This window comes from Python bivittatus, unplaced genomic scaffold (genome assembly GCF_059951505.1).
Source record: "Python bivittatus isolate LINGU-HERP-01145 unplaced genomic scaffold, Pbiv_v1 ctg000840_np1212, whole genome shotgun sequence".
In the NCBI taxonomy this organism is placed as follows: Eukaryota; Metazoa; Chordata; class Lepidosauria; order Squamata; family Pythonidae; genus Python; species Python bivittatus.
The window spans coordinates 11829263-11852468 of NW_028277113.1; the positions used below are offsets into that span (position 1 = coordinate 11829263).

Consider the following 23206-nt stretch of genomic DNA (forward strand, 5'->3'; position numbering starts at 1 on the left):
CGTTTAAATACATGATAAGACTGAGTAACTTTAATGAAAAATTAATGCAAGCTAAAAAGTTCTGCGGAAAATGATTGTGCAATCCTTCTTTTAACATTAGAGCCTCATGGTAAAACTATTTTTAATAAATATATGCATAGTCACATACTTAGTAAATAGATTCAAAGAATATTTTGAAGGCAATGGCAATGTTAATCACAAATTTTTATTTGCAGTTATTTTTTTTAAAAAACTATTGAAGTCAGTCTGCATATTACATTCAAAGATGTTACCCTGTGTTTTTTTTTCCAACACAACTATGAGTTTGCATAGATTTTACCTCTACATTGGTTGAAAATTGCAATCTCAATAAATGTCATTCTAAGTAATATAACAAAGTGTTAAAATAAATTATATCAAGATTTCTATTCACATTTCTTAAAATCATCTTGATTAGTGCATTGTTTGTAGACATACATTCTTCTTAATTTTACAGCTGTACTCAATTACCTTTAGGTATCATGAATGCATTTTTTATATAAACATAGCAAGGTAGGAATATTCCACCCAGAGAGAATATCATACTTTTTTGCATATATTATAATTGCCAAGGTTTTCCTTTTGTTTATGTCTAGAATGTCTTGTATGGTTCATCCCAATAATCTCTTATGGATTTAGGGGGAAAAAGGCACATTTCATCTATATTCAGTGCTTATAAAAATACTGTTCTTTTACTTGTTTTGAGAGAAAGATGTTTGAGGACCAATTCGTGCAGCAACTCTTTCTTTTCCAGATTTGCCATATATAGTCCTGAAGCGCTATCTCCTGGACAACTTGGGGGGGAAATCAAGTTTGCTAATGTACTCCAGATGTTCATTAGTCCTGAGGGTATATGTCCTGTTGTACTTCCCTGCTCCTGTGTTGTACTTTCTTGTAATGCTAGACAACCAATTAAGAAATTAGTTTCATGTTAAACTTTCTTTTCCTGATACCACTGCCAACTGATGATGTGGTTTCTAGTGGAACAAGAGAGTATTCTTTGCCCTGTTTTCTGTTACTGATGAATAAACAAACCATTGGGGGTTTTGTTTTTGGTTTTTACTGCCAGCATGGCCATTTACTGGATTCATACTCTCATCCTGTAGGTATAGTATCAGACAAATTATTTCAAATGATTCTGCAGAAACAGTCAAGTTTTAAACTAGTCTGTTTTCTGAAATAATCGTATCTCTATGTTAATTATTTCTGAACTCTTAATTATAAGAAATCATTTGCTGTTCATGCAACATATAAATAAAGGTTTATAAGGTGCATTAAACGAGACATCAGTTTTAAAATCAAAAGTGCGTAGTCTTGTTCTCTCATATATAAACTACTTCTTGGAACTTTAATGCAAAAAAAATTTTTAAACTTTTTTTTAGACTTCTACTAAATTGTGTACTATCTTTATTTTTAATGTGAATATGCAAAGGGTGTGTGTGTGTAATTTTAATGTATGAGCTAGTGCATTTCAATTGGAAAACCCCTTGCCAAGTGAATAATTTTGTTTTGTCTTGCTAGTTTCTTCCAACAATTTCAGGAAATTTACAGATTATTTGGCTTAGCTTTAGCATACTGAGCCAAACCATATATATGTAAAGCGAGTGATTCAAAGCATTTAGAATTTCAGTGAGGTTTCTAGAATACCCATGTGAATTCTGGGTTGAAGGGAAAAACTATAATTAGTATGCTTTCCTTTTTTGTTTGTTTGGTTTGGTTTTCCTGTTTAAGAGAGGTTAGGTTAACACTAATTTAATTAGTTTAAAAATCATTCTGCAAATATTGGTTGACTGGCCAAACGCTCAATAAATACATCTGCAGGAATAGATGTATTTCCCAAATTATTTTCCAGATTATTCCCATTTTTTTTTCCTTTACTACATAGTTGGGACTGTGTTTTCTCTTGACTTTTCCTTTGTTTAGTGTTGCTATTAGCCTTATTGTCTGGGGTAAGTAACATATTCTTCTGAGGGAGTAGTTTGTTAGATTCGTTGATTTAATTATTCTGTGAAAGAAAGAAACAAAAAAAATTGTCCTAAAATCTGTATGTGGTATGAAATGCATATCAGTAACATTTGAATAAATTAAAGAGACACTTTGATTAAATAGTTACAATGTAAATATTGCAAATTCACTCAGTACATGAATAGGATTCAAGTGAATTCCAGTGAAAAGTGAAATCTGTTCACTTTTTCCCCGCTCTGAATGACTAGAGCATATTCAAAAATGATTGACAGATCTATTAGTATCCTAAAATTTCCCTCAAATCTAAGGCTTCATATCCCTGAAAGAGCCAGTCATAGATTTTCTGTGCAAGTTTATCTATTGGCACTGAATGTACATCCAGCTGAGGAGTCTCCTAGATGTGATGTGGTACATGTTTATCTCATTCATGTTTTTTTATTCACATATAAAGCAGGGATTGTGGGGGACGCGGTGGCGCAGCGGCTTAATGACGCTGAAAGTTGCTGGCCAGAAATGGTCGACGCTTCAGCGGTTCGAGTCCAGCCTTCACGTTAGCAGGGTGAGCTCCTGTTTCCTCCCCAGTTCCTGTAAACCCAACAGTTCGAAAACTCACGTGAGTAGATAAATGGGTACTCTCACTCCGGTGGGAGGAAAAATGCTGGCGGTGCCTTGCAAAAAGGAGTCAGGAGCAGTTGCTGGTAAGCGCGAAAAACCGTGCACGCCCGAAAAGGGCACGAAGCAACGGAAACCCCGCCTCCTGCGCTCGCCAGCTGGGCTCTGCTCTAGGAAGGAGGCACTGGCAAGCCACTTCCGAAACACCTTGCTTTGAAAACTGCAAAGGACTCGTCCAAGCAGTCACTGCAGAGTCGGTAACGACTGAGCGCAGATAAAAAAAAAAAAAAGCAGGGATTAGTCTTTTTTACTTTGTGAAATAGAGCACGTAGTAAGGAGAATGAAGTCCTGAACCATCTTCTACCTTATCTTGCTGTAAATACTGGTTTTCTTGGTTCAGCTATGATACTGAAGTAGGGTTGGAAGAAAATTACATGAAGTGGTGCAGAGTAGTATGGGTAGGTGATGAAGAGTGGTATTTCACTCTCTCTAACACATACAAAAGATAAAAAGACAGCCCTAGACATAGGAAGAAATGTTCATGCTATTCCATCACTTCCAATTCCAGATGTTTCTGCATATACATGTATAACTTCAATGTCTTGTTGCTGAACAAAAGGACAGAACATCTGTGTTGGGGCAAAAGTTTTTTTTAATTATTTCTAATACATTTCAAAATAAACTTTCCTACAAATTATTAACAAAGGAAATGAAAATATAAATAATACTGACATTCTTCAGTATCAAGCGTACATGAGCACATGTGTAACTGTATGCCAATCTAAAACAATTTAAAATATTTGAATAATCCAAAGAGCCCACATTTGCTGATATTTAAGGCTTTATGGAACTCAAATTATTCATGTTCTCTTCAAATGGACCTATAAAAGTTTTAGAAATAGTTCTTCTAACATTTAGTTCTCTTCCTAAAACAATTTTACAAAATAACGTGAAACATCTCATATTGAAGTTTTCAAATCTTCATTAGCACTATACTCAATTACCTTTTGGTGGAAGGGGAAAAATCCAACCTACCAACAGAAGAGAATATAAGTAGCCCAGGGTTGAACTTCAGGGTTGCAGACTGAAGATGTAATGAAATGTCTGCAAGAAAACAGCCAAGTTCAGAGAACACCAAGGATTCCACAAAAACCAACCTGTTAAAGAAAACAATATTGATATGCCATTAAGAAAATGGGATACATACTGGTATTCTTAATGCTTTTGCTGACTAAGATTGATTGATGATTTTTTTTTTTATAATTTGACTATTGTTTAGGGATGAGAAATGGGAAGAAGAGGGTTTTTTTCTGTAATATTAGAGGTGGTGTTAAGTTACTATAAATGCATATGCTTGTTTGGTGGGAGGGGGAAGGCACCTTTTATATGTCTTTCTCTTTCCTTTTTCTTTGTCTCTCAATTTTTCTTTTTTTCTTTTTTTGTTCATCTTTTTTAGTGTTATACAGTATATGTAAAACTTCAGTAAAAATATTATAAAAAAAAGAAAGTGAGACACATAAGGTAGGTCTGGAGAGAGATTATTCCAGCAGTAACATTCTGAACCTGAACTGTCTGATGAAGAGAGCAAGAAGATGGAGCTAGAGAGAATACAATACTACAATATAAATTAGGGAGGATCAGTTGTGAATTGGAGGAGATAAGGGAATGGATGAAACCTGAAGATACTGCTGTAAAGCAGCGGTCCCCAACCTTTTTGGCACCAGGGACTGGTTTCGTGGAAGACAGACCGGGGGGGGGATGGTTTCGGGATGATTCAAGTGCATTACATGATAGGATTTTGATATGAGTCTGCAAGCAGTTGATTTATTATGGTCTCTGTGCAGTCAAACCTCTCTGCTAATTATAATCTGTATTTGCAGCCACTCCCCAGCGCTAGCATCACCACCTCAGATCATCAGGCATTAGATTCTCATGAGTGTGCAACCTAGATCCCTCATATGTGCAGTTCACAGTAGGGCTCACGCTCCTATGAGAATCTAATGCCGCCGCTGATCTGGCAGGATGCAGAGCTCAGGCAGTAATGCGAGCGATGGGGAGCGGCTGTAAATACAGATGAAGCTTCACTCACTCGCCCGCTGCTCACCTCCTGCTGTGCGGCCTGGTTCCTAACAGGCCACGGACTGATGCCAGTCCGCAGCCCAGGAGTTGGGGACCCCTGCGGTAAGGGATTGGAATTTCCAAACTGTGTTACAATCCCAACAGCAAAATTAGCTAGGTTTCGGTGTATTAAAGCAGGAGATGCTTTAATGTGATGAGCTTTGTAAGTAGATTTTAAATTTCCTATTCTTCATTCTCACTTTCTTACAAATATTAATCCCTGCTGTACCATTGATACTTCTGTACTTACAGGTATTCCTCAACTTACAACCACAATTGGGACCAGAATTTCCATCGCTAAGCAATGCGGTCATAAAGTGAGATGTTATGTGTCCACATTGCTTAGTGATGGCAATCCTGGAACTCCCCATTGCTGCCGTTCAGTGAATTCCACCGGTCATTAGCCCAGGACCCATCCCAATCCAAACCATTCCGGGCTTGGTCCCTCCCAGCCTTAAGCCTCAGTAAGGTAAGGGACTGCCTCCAATTCCCCCCACCCTCCTATCTCCCCCCCATCTCTGCCCTTTTGGCCACCCTGGATCCTGCCTTGCGGGGCGGCAAGCAGCCCCAGAACTGTGTGGCTCTGGGGCTGCTTGTCAGGCTGCAACTCAGGGATTTCTTGGCCCTCCTTCTCCCTTCGCTCAGCCATGCACACTGCTCCCTCCTTCACTCGCTCACACACACCAGCACCCTCCTTCCCCCTTCGCTTGCATGTATACACCATGCCCTCCTTCCCTCCTTCGAGGACTCTCCAGTGCTGAAGGAGCACTCCAGGGCTGCTTCCGGGTGCTGAAGGACTCTCCAGGGGTACTTCCAGGGACTGAAGGACTCTCCAGGGGCACTTCCGGGTGCTGAAGGAGCACTCCAGGGGCATGCCGGGTGCTGAAGGACTCTCAAGGGGTGCTTCCAGCACACGCTCTGCAACTCACGTTGGAAGCTGCTGGCTGTTTGTGAGGCTTTCTCCTTCCTCCTGCAAAACCTTCCTCTGCAAAGCCCCAGAGCGGCAGTGCAGCACAAAGGGGAAACAGTGCATGCAAGCAAGCAGAGGAGGAAAGAGGGTGCAATGTGTGTGTGCAAGCAAAGAAAGGCCAAGGTCGGTGTGGGAGATTTACCTGAGCGATTTGTGACCTCCCTTACTGGCTTCCCCATTGACTTTGCTTGTGGGAAGCTGGCAGGGAAGGTTGCAAATGATCGTGGGGTGCTCAGCAACCAGTCCTAAGTGCAAATGGGTTCCCCAGCGGGAGTGTGGGGGCACTGCAACGGCTGTAACTTCGGGGACCTGTCGTAAATCCATTTTTTCAGCACTGTTGTAACTTCAAAAGGTTGCTGAACGAATGGTCGTAACTCAAGAACTACCTGTATAGCCAAAGTTTACATATTCAAACAGATGCTTTTGATTCTTAAAGAGCACTCTTAGGTTGCAGAGCTGTTCTTTCAAATGAGTACAGACTTATTGAGAATCAGCTAAGCTCCAGTCCCAGAGCCTGGTTTAATATTGACCAACATGAATTAAATTTCAGCTGCTTCACTTTCATATCTTCATTGAATAAGATGTGGGTCTGGATGACTTTGAGTGACTATGTTACTGGTTTTGAAAAACCTTTTTTTACAACCTGCACTATCTTCATTTTTTGTTTTGTGCCGAATTTAGCATAGGATCTGATTCTACTTTGAGTACCTAATCGTCATGATATTATTCTAGGGACATACACAATTCCCTCCCAGAGTTGGTGGGGCTGAAATTGTTGGACACATTTTGGGGGAATTGTGTTTAAAAGACAAAATGGGTGCCTTAAGCTTTGGAGAGGCTTGGGCACCTATTACACCTTATGTTAATATAACCTGCACACCAGACTGCAGACTGAGATGCACAGTACACATTGCTATGAGAGAGAGATGGTTCTTGGTCATGTAACAGAGTCAGATTACTCTAGCCCCTCCTCTGCTAAAGTTTGAAAAGAGTTGGTATTTGTACAACGGATAGAGCTCAGCAGATGTCCATGGGGAGAGTTTTGGTAAAGGACATGATCTTCTATCATCCCAGGAGCCTCTGATTAACATATTGGAATATCCAAGAAACTGGAAAGTGCAGGTAATTGAAGCAAAGGAACATTGGCTTCAGGAAGCTTCTGTTTCTGTGAAAATAGGTAAATACATGTAGTCAGGAATTTGTGTTCAGTTTTTGATGTTTCTTTAGTGTGTTGAGTTCAATCTAATGTCCTTTATTAGTACAAGTTATGGGACTGGGTGTTTAATGTCCATCCTCAATAAAATCTGTATTTATGAAGATAGAATTTTTTTTTAGAAACATCTTGTCTGTAATAATAATTTATTAATAATAACCTCTCCAGTATCATTTCAGAGATTTGGCAGAGAATGTCATTTATAGCACACTGGTGCCACCTTGTGGATTTTTATGTGTGTGTGTTTTTTGTTTTTAACTAATTTCCTAGCTAGCGTTTTGACTTTGACCTTGAGTAGATCTATGTACAGAATTAGTGTTTTAAGTCAGGCACTTCCCTCCACGATTCATTGGGATATAAGAAGGAGGGGAGGTAAATCACAGTGAGGCTTGAAAGATTGATGTCAGTCCTTCAGGGTAGACCAGATTGGGAAACAGACTGAAGAATTGAACTATATTTATTGACATAAGCTATAATAACAGAATCTCAGGAGCCTGCCTGAGTCTTCTGAACACTATCTTGCTTCCCAGGACTTAAGGAATGTTTCAACCCTCTCTGCTTATATAACAGTTTGCTTATTTCCCTCAAGGTCATCTCTCTGATTCTCCACATTGAATGCTTGTATTTTGATATTTAAAGTTAAAAAACATTTTTTTATCTTTCATATTTTCTTTTAATAAAGTTTGATTTTTTTGTCTCATATGATACTGGTTTATCTACCAAAGTGGGAGAGGGAAGCACTCCAGTGACTATTTCTCTGGCACTGTTGAAATTACTTAAATTTTTCAATTTGGCTTTCTAATTGTCAGAAGAGCTGTATAGAGTGTGAATGCCTTATTTCTCACACACTTTAGAGTAGGGTATAGACGCTAAGTAAGGTGCTCCCTGGAAGATAGGTGGTAGCCTCAGAAACTACCAAATGCTGCCTCAAAGCAGTAGGTAGAAGCAGGATGTGAAGACCAAGCAGGCTTTTGGAAGAGAAGATTTGAGACTTCCAGCTGTCTGTCTACTGTTTGGGCCTCAGCAATTTATTACAGCACTCCCTAAAAAACCCAGTCCTCCAAAATTGGATTGATTTTTCTAATTTTGAGGGTGTAAAGGGCAAAATATCCTCTACTTGCATGTCCACAACATTCCCTCAAACCCTAAAAAAGTAAAACCAAAAAAAGAGTAAAATTGTTTTGATCCTACCTTCTGTAATGATGTAATAGTATTACCAACCATGCTCTCCTGTGGTCCTTAGGAAACTCAGAAGCTCTTATCGTGGCTTCCAAACAGAAAAGTTGCTCATCCAGTTGTACCTGGTTAAAGCTACGTTGATTGATATTTCAATGAATTCTTTGATATCCATTTCACCTGTTTACATTATGTAGGCTTTTTAGAGTACCATGTGCAAGAGCATTTGTATTAGATTGGATCACCTAATTCAACTTCCTGTTTCCAGCAAATCAGGCAAATGCGTATTAGAAATGTGCAAGCAAGACTATGAAGGCAACTATCCTTCTCTAGTACTTGCCCTTCTAACATAGAAAACAGAAAAGATTAAAGGTTTCAACGTTTGTTTCATTTACTTTATATCACCATGTGAAATTACACTGATAAACTATGGAACTCTCATACATAATTAAGTATATGTGTTATATGGAAATAATATAAAATTATATCTTGTACATTTTGGTTTTGTTTTTTTTCCTTCCCCAATTCCTGCTGGCTATAAGAAATGCATTCAAATACCAGCTTATTAGTATTGGAGTTCATTATTTGGTATACGTATGTATGAATAAATAAAATCAATCCTGTTTGTTGCAGTCAGTTGCAAGTACTACTTTTATCTTCATTTGTGGGCTTTTTTTCACTTAGTAGATCACCTTAATTCTAAAATGTGTGAAGGATAAGGCTCTCACATTATGTGCAGCCCTTCTGACAATTAGAAATTGAAAAATTGAAGTAATTTCAAGAGTTTCAGAGGCATAGATACTTAATAGCTTATTCCTTGTACATTTTCGTAACAGACTTTTTTTTTCTTTATTTCCCCAGTTCCTGCTGGCTATAAGAAATACATTCAAATACCAGCATATTAAGATACATTAGAGTTTCTGATTTGGGTTATGTTAGGAATTGTATGTACAGTATGTATGAATAAACAAAACCAATCCTGTTTATTGCAATCAGCTGCAAGAACTATATATTCATCTGTGGGTTGTTATTTTTTTTCATTTAGTAGATATGGACAAAACTGTAAAGGTTAATACTGTGTAGAATCAATAGATAACTAATGCCAATAACTAATATTCTCTCCCATTTCAGTCAGTCCATTAATACATAGTCCACTGCTTGATCTGGACGGTGAAGTTCGCCCGTCTTCACTTGGCCATCTCAGTCGGAGTGCCTCATTGAAAAGAGGCAGTAGCAATCAGTCCAGTCATGATGAAAGTAAGTTTTGTGTGTTGGATTCCCTTTCCTTTCCATTCCAGAAATCATGGAAGCTTCTTTGCCTTGCTGGTGTAATGCATTGGGTAAAACATTGAAAATACGAATTAGGAGGTCCCAGGTTAGACCCCACTTCTCATTATTTCATTATGTAGCCTTAACTTGGCTTAAGATGGATAGCTATATTTAAATACTGTATACTGACATCAGATCTTTCAAGAGAAGCTGATTGGATTCATTTATGTTGAATCACACATGTCACTCAGCTAAACTCTTGATATGAGCACTTCTGTGATACTTAAAGTTTAATTTGCTAAGTAAAATAGTGTGGTGCCATGTCTTATTTAGTACTATTTAGCATATTTATTTGTTTAGCACATTTATGAATTATCACTCTTTTGATGTCAAATACTAAATATGATTCCTCTCTAATAATTTTCCAGTAATGAATTCGTATCTTGCCTTCCTTTTCCAGATTGGCGATTTAAAACTCCTCAGCAAGTAGCATTTGTTGAAAAGTTAACTAAGCTTGTAGTAAGCCAGCTTCCCAACTTCTGGAAACTTTGGATTTCTTATGTGAATGGGAGCTTATTTAGTGAGGTAAGGTCATTTGTATTGGGGCTTTATGATACTTTGACTATGTGCATTTTATGGGGAAAATAAAATAAGATTTAGTTTATTCAGATTTCCTTTACTTGAATATCAAATGTGATATAGTCTCTTATCATTTTTTGCTAAAAAACCAGGTGATTCATTTTCTGAAGAACTAAGGAAGAGCCAACTGGTCAGAGGATTTGGGGGGGAAATCATTCTTTGCACTCCTTGAGAACCTGCTTGATGCAGTAGTTGGAGTTTAGAGTAAGAATGGGGAGTCCCAGATTCAAACTTCAGTGACGTTCACTAGGTGACTATGGCCCAGTCAGCATCTCTCCACCTGTAATTGAATTGGGAATTGCAGGCAAATTGAGACTAGGAGAAGGAAGGTAGAATATAAATATATTATTATTGTTCCTTTTTAGATTGCTTCTGCTGTTCCTTCTGCACCAGAGATGACTATATTAAGCACTTCCAAAGTTCATCATTCTTAAGCTGTTAAGACATGGCAGCAGCTGCCACCATTATTGCTTGCCCTCTTGCCCTGTATGACATTGGAAGAACAGGGTCACCCCTTACCATCAATCTGCAAGAAGAATGGCAACTTCTTCTCCCAGCCATTTCTGTCAAGTCAGGAGAGTTGAATAATAGCTGCACAGCAGCAAATACCAACTGACTGCTCTTTCCTCTGTGCATCTGCCTGGCAGATGAAGAGGCTAAAGAGGAGTTGCATGCCTCATTGGTGGACACTTGAGGCTAGTCTCGTTCTAAGGAAATTGGAAGATCTGCTTTTTATCTCCAATTCTTTGAAATCCAGGCTTAAATTCAGTATTCGAGCTGCTAAGCCTGCTTTAAAATGGTATCCGTGCTTGGAAGTGGTGCAAAAATATATTATGTTGCATTCCATTTTGGCCAGCTGTTTCTCATTTTTGTGATATTTTAAAACTAAAAACCCAGTTGAACACAGATATAATGGCTGTCATAAAAGTCGTTTTAAAAACCCACATGGGACATAATTCAGTCATGAATGTGATGAGCAATCATGGAAAAAACTAGTAATAAAGAAGCTGCATGACTTATTCTCACTACTCATAAGGATGACCTGCATACTTTAAAAAATCAGTTAAGGATTACCATGGTTTTACCAGGCTTAGAAAGTTTGTAACTGAAGTGAGACTTGTTTATGCATGTGGTGAACGTGCAAATTATAACGGTTGGACTTACCCCAGAAATTTCTACAGGAAGGGGTTAACCTATTCAACAAAATTAAAGTAGGGAAGTCTTTTGGCGAATATATTTCTAGTGTTCATAGATTTTGTAGATCTAAACGGGAGCAGGGATCATCCAATCTAGCCCCATTTTCAAAGATAAGAACTTCAATTAACCAGTCCCATTCTCCCCTGATTCCCCTAATTAATGACCCTGAGATCTAGGTTATATATCACAATCAGGAATTAACCAAAATAGATAGTGTTTATATATTCAACATGTATAGACAGGGTTTCCTTTGCTTAGCTAAACATTTTTAAATAGAAGAGGATATGCTTTGGTTCATTCTTAGTAGGCAGATTATATTTAGTCCTTTGGAAGGATGAAAGGATGGTTGTACACTAAGTCAATATTTTTAACATACTTTGAATTTAATGAGTATACTTGAATTTGGTACAGTAAACCCATTTTTAGTAGTATGTAGTAGGAGAACTGTTTTGGTACTAAAAAGGTCCACCAAAAAAATCTGTTAAAATATTTTTATTTCTGCTAATGTTCTCTGCTAATTTATTAAAACATGCTAGAGTATTAACCCAGCCTTAAACTTTTCCACTTGCTGCAGTATTCTTACGGCAATTACTCTTCTGTATACTAAAATTGAATACATAAAATAATTCATGTTTTCTTGAAAAATACTAATGTGGTAAGATTGGTGTCTCTTTTTTGCTTTCATAAGACTGCTGAAAAATCAGGCCAAATGGAAAGATCAAAGAAGAATGCCAGGCAGAGGCAAAATGATTTCAAGGTAAATGAGCAGGCATCCACTTAGATGGTTTTGGAAATCAGAAGTGGTTTCAAATCTTCTTAAACAGGAAGTGATTTCAACTTGAAGATTTGTTTATTGATATTTTAACTGTGGATTTGAATGCAATGGCCACGTAGGTCTTATCTTCAGAAGATGAGGAAAAGCCTGGAGAGAATTGACGAGGCTAGGATCCAGGATCCACCAGGACAAGTGAAGAAAATGTGCCCCTTGCTGTACCCTTGGATACCTGCAGTCCAGATTCCATTCAGGGCTTCCCCAAACACCCTCTATATTCACTGAGTGATGACAGCAGGTAAAGAATTAGAAGGCTGAAAGGCACAGAAACATTGAGACTGTAGGGAAAGGCTGTTTGCTGTGACAGTCTACTCAAGAAACCCTGTTGTTCCCAGATATACAGGGAGTCTGAATTGAGCCAGTGTAATCCAGCTGCTTTATGGCATAGGTTCGAAGCCTGCAATACCACTTTGGCTAATGGGACGTAAGCCAGCGCTGGATGTATCTTCACCTCGTGCGCTCCTGTGACCAGCTGTTAGAACCCTTGTCTTGTTCCCTAGACCTAATTTGTACTTTGTTCTTGTATTAATATTTTTTGTTACTTTTGCTGATATAAATCCAGTATCTGCTTCACTTCCTGGCTGGTGATGGTTGTTTGATTAGAATGAAAATTTAGCAAGGCTGATCTCCCAGCCAAGAACAGTGACTCTTCTGTGGTAACAGGACGTTTAATCAGATTGACTAATAAGGAATTTACCTTCCACACATTCAGTTACTCAGATTGCTGCTACCTTCACCTCAGCCCTGATAGTGCTTTTAATGCTTCATGGATTATTTGAATGCTGGACTGGCATCTGTTTTTTACCTTTAGTTTATTATCCATACAGCTGATGCGACTACCTAGGAGCAGGAATTAGCTTCAACTATGAGATGATACACATTTTTTTCTCAGTGGCAATATGTATAATAATCCATTAGGAATGTACAGAACCACCTAAATCTGGTTCATTTCTGTTTGGCGTATTCTTAGCTTTAGGTTCCATTGGATTTCTACATTTTCCAGAAATTAAAGTATGCGCAGAGTTGCAAAAGTATTAAATCTGGAAGGTAACTATATATGCACCTGCAAAGGAAATGAAAATTAGGCTAGAGTGCTTAAAATGCAGTTGAAGCAAACTGCTGTTTTAGTGCATGTTGAGAAAAAGTTTTTAAAAGGTAGAGGGGAAGGCAAGATGATCAGTTTCCCTACCCTCTTTTTTATATTTTTACACTTTTACTTAATAGTATGATTAAAACAATTCAGAAGTCCTGAGTAAAACTCTTTATATCTTCATAGAATAAATAAATAATCTGATCGCAGCTTGCATAGTATACCTTTTCAGTGGTAGTCCCCACTCTCTGGAATGCTGTCCTCCTGATATTATTTGTTTTAGGTGCCTGTTTCTTCCTTGTATACATGTTACATATGCTATGTTGCATATGCTTTTTTCTTAACTTTTCATCTTCCCATTTTTTACTTTTATGTATAATTTTTTAAATATATAAAATGGGGTGCAGAAAGGGGTATGTAACTTTCCATTGTTTTAATAATGGTGCTACATATGGTATTTTAAGGTTTTTTTTTACATAGGAATATATTAAATAAAATAAAGAGGTGGATAGGCCTTGAACCAAACCAGTGTTATATGCCCTTATTCTCAAAATCAGAATAAGAAATATTGAAACTAATGAATGAACTGATAAAGTGATTGCTTTGACAAACTGTTATGTACAACTAGTTGTACAGTACAGTGTACTAACTTGTACATTGTTCTATAACTGAGCAGCCAGTTCTTTGCACTGCATCATATTGCTCATTTCCATTTATAGTTTTAGCCTAATTAATTACTTTGGTAACTTGGTTGGTGTTTGTATCTACTTTAATAAAATCTGAGTACTTTAAAATGTGGCTTAATGAACTGTTTTATCAAAGAGAATGTTCCTTTGTTTTAGTACACAGTGGTTTATGTACAACTATCATTGCTTAACATGATGTCTTTCCTTTTTCTGTCTTAGATGATGATTCAGCAAGTGATGCAATCGCAGGTCAAACTGATACGTGGCGCTTTGCTTCCATTTAGCCTTGAAGAAAATGAACTAAAAGAATATGGTGGCTGGGACATGAAACCTGAACTTTCTAGTCAATGGCTACCCCATGTCATTCAAACTGTTAGGTTAGTTTTATGTTAAATCAGTATCCGTTTTGGTTTCTTTTGGCAAGTCCCATCTATTATGAACCAGTCTTGAATATATGAACCCAAATAATTTGGGAGTTTATGAAACTGCAGTTCTGATTGAGAAAAGTACTAACAGAAATAAGTTACAGAGTCTTAGAATTGGAAAGGGACATCTAAGCTATTGTGTCCAGTCTCCTACTCAGTGCAGGAATCAAAGTTAAATCTTCTGACAAGCCTCTGCTTGAATGCATCCATTGAAGGTGATCTTGCCATCTCTCTTGGTAATTCATTTCACTATCAAACTGCTCTTACTAATCAAAATATTTTTTCTTTTAACTTTAAACAGTTACTTCATTTTCTGCATTCTGAGATAATAGAGACTTAGGTCTTTATCTTCTGTGTGATATCTCTTCAGATATTTGGGGATGCTATTGTATCCCCTCCTCAGTCTTCTCCATTCAAGGTTAAATGTATTTGATTCCATCAGTCTGCTCTTATGAGATTTAGTTTCCAATCCACTGATAATATGCACCTGTTCCGATTTCTCTGAATCTTTTGTGAATGTGGTGTTGAGAACTGAACACAGTACTCCAAGCTGGATCTGACCATTACACAATATATGGAACTATATTGTCCAGGCTGAGCAGGAGCAAGTTCTAATAGTGATCTTGTCATAAGAGTTGCACTACGGCTACAGAAGATGTTCTATGCTTTGCTTGGATAAGCTGACAGTTGACTTCTCCAAGTAGAGTGCAAGTCATTTCTAAGAATGACCCTGCTTTGTATGTGCATTCATTCCCAAAATAACTGCCTTCAAATTTGCTCATTATCACTCTGAAGAGTCACCACCCTTGGAATTACCTGTTCAGGATATTAGCTATGCCAACAGTTTTGCCAATTTGATAAGCATTACCTCCATCATTTCATCTAAGTCATTAATGAAACATTTGAAGAGTACTGGGCTCAGGATTGTTACTTCACAGTAGTTTGATGAAGAACTGTTGATGAAATCCCTTGAGTATAGTTTTCAAGCCATCTGTGGGTTCATAGTTAACTAATTTGTTAATCAGGATATGTTTTACCACATCATTCCCACAATCTATTTTAAGAAATTGAAATAAAAGACAAACTGAGACAAATCACAGCTGACTGCATTGTTTTCATGGGCTTATAGTTTAATCACTTTATGGTATGTCCTAGAATCTTCCCCTGCTTTCATATCATGTCTTATTTTGGTTTCCTGGGTTCTCCTTTTTACCTCTGTTTTGAAGGTAAATGCTGGTCATAGGTATCCATGTGAGGATGGGGGGGAGCAAGGAAGACACATGACAAAATGAGTATTGTAATGATGTGACACAAATTCTGCCCCCTTTGTACATGTGTTTGTGGCGTTTGTGTCATTATGTCATAATGCTCATTTTATCATTCTAACAAAACTGCCAAATTCTGCAGATGCCTTTGGTACCAATCATCCAGTACTTTCCATATTCTGTGGGATTTCTGAAAATGATGTATAGAAGATAAGTCAGATCATCCACATGTTTCTTAAGTACTGTAGGATTCAATTTATATGTCCCTAAAGATAAAACTCATTCCAAGTCAAGTGGTATTCCCCAGCTGTGCTCCTGTCAAGCTCAGGCTGGAACCCCAGTCCTTCATTTAGCTCTTCACAGTGCTTATTGTCAGGAAATAAGCCAAAATTGGGGATGAGTAGTTTTACCTTTTCAATGTTATCTATTACATGATTTCCATATTTGCTTTGTAGCTGTTATGCTATTTCTTTTTCTTCCTTCTTTTATTTGAACACAAGGTTCCTACCATTCTTCACTAACTTAAGCTTTTCTGAAGTGTAGCTTTGTGTCTCCAAAGTTATGGGCTGTCTGTATGTACTCCTTTTCCTCCCTCATTAAATGCTTTTTTCATATTTTCATTAAAATTTTAGTGCATTCTGTTGACTGCTTCTGCTTTCTTTAAATTTCTCATTGGAATTATTTATGACTATGCTTTCAATATTTCTTTTCTTTTTTTTAGGAAGTCCCACCCATCTAAAATTCCTTTTCCATTAGCTTTTGCTGGCATGTAATCTTACTTAGTATTGATCTATTTTTGCTAAAATATGCTTTGTTGAGTCCAGGCTACACATTTGACTATCATCAACTTTAAATTCCTGTACTGTCAAGTATTCCAACATTTCCTCCCAAAGTTCTCACTATTCCACATGCTTGAGACAAGGAAGTACTAACAAACAGAGTTTAAGAATTGCAACTTGTCAACATCTGCTCAAGACTAAATGGTGAAGATAGCTAACCAAAAAATAGTGATAATAATTATGGAATCTAGGGAACTACTAAAAAGTACAGTCCATCCTGCTCTTAGCAGAAGTTGGCTTGCAATGTTGTCATGCAACTGTGGCAGAAAGTAAACGTTTGTGCACTCAAAACATTAGTGTTTTTGCTACTAGATTACTCGAAACCATAATATGCACTCATAGGAGGAAAAGGTATGAATACCTCCAGAGTTTAAGGGTGAAATTACTGGCACTGTCTTAACCCAGTGACATAATAATGATACCATACTGTTTATCATAGAACATGGAGAGAGTTGTATGATAAAGAAAGTGGCTATTTTCAGGTCTAGAGTTCACTTAATGCTGCTACTGTGCTTTTACTTTTATTTGTATCCTATTTTTTGAGTTATCAGTATTAAATATCATTAGGACTTTTCCCAGGCATATGGCTCTGCAGTTGGTGGAAGCAATGGCCCCACTGGAGGAAGTACTAAGATGCTTTTTCTTACCCACCCCCCTTTGAGGATACTTTGACATCTGAACCCCATAATAAACAATAGGCTAATTATGTCTTCACTTTCTTTTCTTTGGGTTTCCAGGCTTAGTTATGAATCTCTTACTGCACTTGAAATACCAAATGATATGCTTCAGATCATCCAGGATCTTATTTTTGACCTGAGAGTCCGTTGTATAATGATTACGTTACAACATACAGCTGAAGGTTGTAATATAGGTTTTTGAAAATTTCTTATTTGTTATATATTAATTGTTATATATTATTTATTATTGTTAGCCACCCAAAGCCACTGGTCTGAGATGGGCAGCTATATAAGTTGAATAAATAAATAAATGTCAGTGATGATCTCCTACTGATTTTTTTTAATTCTCATCTGTGATTTTATTTTCATATAACAGGTAGTCCTCATTTAATTGACCACAATTGGGACTGGCAATTCTGTCGCTAAGCAACATGGTCATAAAGTGAAACATCATGTGACTGTGTCCAACTTAAAACATTAGTTCCAGCTGTAGTTGTTAAGTGAATTACCATGATTGTTAAGCATGATGTCACATGACCACGACTTCCTGCCGACTTCCCTATTGACTTTGCTTGTTGGAAGCCGGCTGTGAAGGTCACAAATGACAGTCATGTGACCACAGGACCTTCATAAATGTGCACTAGTTGCCAAGCACCTGAATCACAATCATGTGATATGGGGATGCTGCAATAGCTGCAAGTTCAAGGACCGGTCATAAATCTCATTCGGTGCTGTGGTAACTTCAAACAATCACTGAACGAGCAGTCAGTAAGTGAGGACTACCTGTACCTCCGAATTTATCTTATTGTTATTTTTGTTCTATAGCTTTTAATTAAAGAGTATATAGAATATGGAAATTAAAACTAAATTTCATTTCAATAATTGCTTTACATCTTAAGAGCATTGTCAGTATTCTAGGTACAATGAACAACATACATTATTATTATTATTTGATTTTTTGTCCTGCCTTTTTTATATGTAACTCAAGGTGGCAAACATACCTAAGGTATTATACCTATAACAATTTTTTAATGTACAATCTTTCCAATACTTCCAAAAAGTTTCTTGCTTTGCTTGCCAGTAAGCTTAACACATAAAAGCTGTTGCAGTTATTTTTTAATATACCATTGACAACATTCATAAATGGCAATTCATTGCAGTTGATATTATAGGCATATGCTATGCTGAAGATAACAGTTTTTGAAATCATTGCTATTTTGCAGATGTGAAAAAATTAGCTGAGAAAGAAGATTGGATTGTTGATAATGAAAGTTTAACCAGTTTGGTAGGTAAATTGCCATATTTTTTTTTCAAATGTTGTACAGTTCAGTGTTAGATTTGGGCTAGTAAGACTGGAGATTGAATGTGAAAAAAACTATTTCTATTTGAGAAGACCAATATAATGGCAGTTACTGGAAGCCATAGCCTAACCATATTTAGGAGAAACCACATCTGAAGGAATTGGGGGATTTCACAGGTTGAGGAAGGTTGAGCTAGAATGGTATACTGAGACCAAGAAAATCTGTGAAGTCAAATCCCCATTCACCTTTGCAGACTATTCCTTCTCATTAGTTCAGTCATAATTTTTAACCTAACTCACAGAATTGTTGAAGGGAAAAGAAAAGCATTTATTGTCACTGAACTGTAGAGTGTGTCTGTGTGTCTGTACTGCATGTATATGCGTGCGTATATGTATGTGTGTATATACAGAAGGTCCCCTATATACAAACTTTCAAGTTGCGAACTTCAACCGATACAAACAGGATGGACCCAGAAGTTGGAACCAAAAGTTGGGCCAGAAGTCGGGAGAAAGTGTGCCAAAAACTAGCCCTTTCCTGCCATCTCCTGACTTCCAGTGCTGACTTCCTGTCCTAACATCTTGCATGGTTGGTTGTATTTGGTGTGGCGACTGCAAATTGCTTAACTGCAAATGTCTGCAATTAAGCACAAGAGTCCTGAAGGGGAGGGAGATAGCATGAAGCAGCAGCAATCCATTACGATGCTCATGGAGATATTGAAAAAAATAGAGCGGGGGAGAAGATGGCAAATGTGGCACATTCCTATGGCATGAATCATTCCACTATTGGAACAATCATTAAGAACAAAGACAAGATCACGGAACATGTGAAAAGTTCAGTGTCTATGCAATCCACAATAATATGCAAGAGGAGAGGAAAAGTAATGGAAGCGATGGAGGCCCTGCTCGGCATGTGGATCGAAGACCAGCATCAGAAACGTGTGCCGCTTAGTCTAATTATGATCCAGGAGAAGGCTAAAAGCTTACTCCATGACTTACAACAGAAGGCCAGGGAAGGTGCTGCTCAAGAAGCATTTGCTACAAGCCATGGGTGGTTCCACGGCTTTAAGGCTCATACGAATCTTCATAACATGAAAGTTAGTAGTGAGGCAGCAAGCACAGACAAGGCTGCAGCTACGGAGTTCCCAGAAACCCTCAAGGAGATCATCGAGGAAGATGGTTATTTGCCCCAGCAAATATTCAGTGTGAATGAAATGAGGCTTTATTGGAAGAAAATGCTGGACAGGACGTACATCAGCAAGGAGGAGAAGACCATGCCAGGTTTCAAAGCTGCAAAGGATAGGCTAACTGTGCTGCTAGGTGGCAATGCTTCTGGTGACCTGAGCCTAAAACTGCTGCTAGTCTACCACTCTGAGAACCCACAAGCTCTCAAGAACATCTCAAAAAGCTCACTTCCTGTTGTGTGGAAGGCTAACAAGAAAGCTTGGGTCACCCTTGTCATCTTTGAGGACAGGTTTTTCCACCATTTCATCCCGGAAGTGGAGAGGTTCTGCCACATGAAAAACATCAAGTTCAAGATTCTGCTAATATTGGATAATGCCCCAGGTCATCCTCCTTACTTGGACAATTTCCATCCAAACGTGAAGGTTGTGTATCTGCCTCCCAACACCACCTCCCTCCTGCAGCCGAAGGACCAGGGAGTGATAGCAACCTTCAAAAAATACTATCTTCAGCACACATTTAGGCAGGCAGTCCAGGCAACCAAAGTGGACTCACAGATGACCTTGCGCCAGTTTTGGAAGTCCTATGACATCTACAAGGCCATCAAGAACATTGATGCAGCCTGGTGTGAGGTTACCCTTGCGAACATGAACAGGGTATGGAAACGTCTGTGCCCTCAATTCATTCAAGACTCTTGTGGGCTTGAGGTGGCAGAAAGGGAGTCTCAGGTTGTTATCAGCAACTTGGTTGCCCTCAGCAAGGAACTTCAGCTCGACCTGGAGGAGGGGGACTTTCATGAGCTGCTAGCTGCACAGACAGAGGACCTCTCCAATGAAGACCTCATGGCGTTGGAGGAGCAGTGAAAACAAAAGGAAGAGGAAGAGATCGAACCACCGAAGCAGTTCCAGACCAAGCTGATGGCGGAGGGGTTCAGCTTGACTGAGAAAACGCTATCCCTGTTTGAGGTGCAGGACCCTGATGTGGAGCACTTCACCAAGGCGTCTGCAACTGTCCATGATGCAATCCAGTGCTACAGCGTCATTTATGAGGAGAAGAGGAAGATCACCATCCAAAGTTAACTGGACCACTTCTCCAGGAAGGTGGAAAAAAGTACAGAGGATGAGCCTACACCATCACCACAAGCACCTACATCAATGCTGCTGCTTATGTAAGGTGCGAACTGCGCATGGTTTTTTTGCTTGTTGGACTTAACGAACAAAATAGACTTATAAACAGCCTCTCAGAACGTAACCCGTTTGTAAGTAGGGGACTGTCTGTATATATGTGTGTGCGTGTGTGTGTCTGTGTGTTAGATGTTTTATCCCACCTTTATTATTTTTTTTAAATAACTCAAGACGGCAAATATACCTAATACTCCTTCCTCTTCCTATCTTCCCCACAACAACAGCCCTGTGAGGTAAGTTGGGCTGAAAGAGAGTGACAAAGTTTATAATGGGATTGCAACTGACAGACAGTTTCTGTGAAAGCTGATTTATGAAAGTTATCCTTATTGTTGTCCCCTTCAAATATGTTGGCTCTGCTGGATGAAGAATTGTGAAAAATAAAAGGGCACCATGTTGGAAAAAACTTGTTAGATTATTTCACTGATCTCAGTGACGTATTATTAGATTTACACACAGTTTCAGATATACCATTGTGTACCTGAACACCTAATTAGTAGTAGACAAACTGAGTTCATCTTTAAGTGGAGAAGTGCTTGAAAGTATCAATAACTAATTAAAAAGTCTAATGCAGTTGTGATTTCATAAGTAATGTTCTACTTTTTCTTCTTTTTCCTTTTAGCCATCTCAGTTTGAGCAATGTGTTATGTATTCTATCCAGTCACTTAAAGGAGTTCTGGACTGTAAACCTGGGGAGACTAGTGTAAGTAATGTTTAATACATCTTTTCTGTTTTATTTAATAATATAGTAGACATAGAAATCATTCAAATATCTTGTAAATTAGTTTCCTGCCAATTTTCAAATAAATAGAAGCAGTTATAAATGTTGTACAGCCACTCCTTGTTTAGCTACTACCTCAGTTAGTAACCATTCACAAATACAACGGTAATAAAAAATTCATTTTCTGACCAATGCATACATTTACAATCAAATTTCATGCACCTGACAACAGCGCATGCCACAGAGAGTAACATTGGCATGCCTGTGTGAGAGAACTTTGTCAGAATGAGACAGCAGCAACCACTGATCTTCGCAGTGTCTCTCGTTGTCAGTCACGTGTTCACTTAGTGACCATTTCGCTTAACAACCTAGTCATTGGAACGGACCTTAGTCACTAAGCGAGGAGTGGATGTAATTATTAATGACATGAAAGAGGTAGCTACAATATTAATTGTAATAAAAAAGTTAGGTTTTTATATATACTATATATAAAGAGTCATTCATAAAAATAATTTCTGAATTTTTACTTTAAAAATCTTAATGATAAATTCTTGTTTGCGTTCAGATTCTGAATGACTGATAATAAATAGTTCTTCGACTTAATAATTATTGCAATCTTGAAAAATTATCTTCCTTAACATGCCTGTAGAAAATGTAATGTTTTATAGTAAATAAAGATATGTTATTTCCATAATATATTCAGCATTAATGTCATTTATCATATGATAGAAAAACAATCAACTTTGTTCATTAAAATGTAATGCTAATTAAAGCATGAACATATTCAGAGTTGCAGAAAATTCTCTTAAAAAATTCCAGGGGAAGCCTTTTTTCTATTATATTAACAACCTAAATAGAATTTGCCAGGTAATTCAATGCTGCACTGAAAATTCTAATGGTAGCTCTCCTTTTAAGAGGCCCTATCAAATTCTCAAGGTTACATCATTTCCATTATTTTTATGATTTGCCTGGTCCCCCAACCTGACCTCTGTAGGCTCCAGTGTATTCACAGACATTGCCCTTACTATCCCAGAGACTTCGTGCCCCATCTGATTCGATGATGTAGATTTTTTAGAGTATTTAAAAATATACATATTAAAGATTTATTTTAAAAAATAAAAGTAATCTAGCATTCTTCAAAAATGAGTACCAGACTCAAGCATAATCTTTATTTTCAAGAATACCCCTGACCCCATGTAGAAGAAGAAGTTTCACCTAAGTGCTCTGTTTAGAATTACTCCCTTGCCTACTAAGAAAAAAGACATAAAGTAGGCTAGAGGTAGTAGTGTTTAGTGTTTAGCATCATCAGTTTGCCTTCTGATGAATTACTGTTTTGTGTCTAATCATTTGAACTATGGCAGTATTTTTGTATACAGTTCCATAATATACTCTGAAAATTCCAAATTGAGGATTTTTGCTTTATTGTATGATTTATTCCCATTTAAAAATATAAATATTTATACATTATTTCAAGATCACACTGTTAACCCCTCTGTATATTTAATTTAAAATCTCAGTTGTCATTTGCACAATTATTACAAGTGATAGAAATTCTTCTTTGGTCAGTTATTGTCAGGCCCAGCCCAAGAACAACCATGAAACGGTCCAGTCCAGTCCAGTCCAGTTCCTTTATTTGCCTACACCTTACTGAATGTTTACCAAACTAAATCTGTACTACAGCAACTAGTGGATGTACCCTGGGATATTCTAGGGAGTGGCTATCCTGAATTTCTTTCTGTTCCCACACTCTTCCTGCAGACTATGCTGCCTCTTGTCTCCCTCTTGAAATGCACCCCCTTCTTCCTGATAGCCTTGATCTCCCAGATCACTCTCC

General features: G+C 37.8%; 1 protein-coding gene across 2 annotated transcripts in view; it reads left to right on the forward strand.

The window, feature by feature from the left end:
- The window catches only part of EXOC2 (exocyst complex component 2), a 97028-nt gene that overhangs the window by 42635 nt on the left and 31187 nt on the right, over positions 1 to 23206 (forward strand). For both annotated transcript variants that reach the window (XM_007423857.3, XM_007423858.4), the window contains exons 12-18: positions 9204 to 9329; positions 9802 to 9926; positions 11866 to 11934; positions 14005 to 14162; positions 17052 to 17173; positions 18215 to 18276; positions 21274 to 21354. In XM_007423857.3, coding sequence (XP_007423919.1) covers positions 9204 to 9329; positions 9802 to 9926; positions 11866 to 11934; positions 14005 to 14162; positions 17052 to 17173; positions 18215 to 18276; positions 21274 to 21354 — 743 coding nt within the window. The remainder of the gene's footprint in view (positions 1 to 9203; positions 9330 to 9801; positions 9927 to 11865; positions 11935 to 14004; positions 14163 to 17051; positions 17174 to 18214; positions 18277 to 21273; positions 21355 to 23206) is intronic.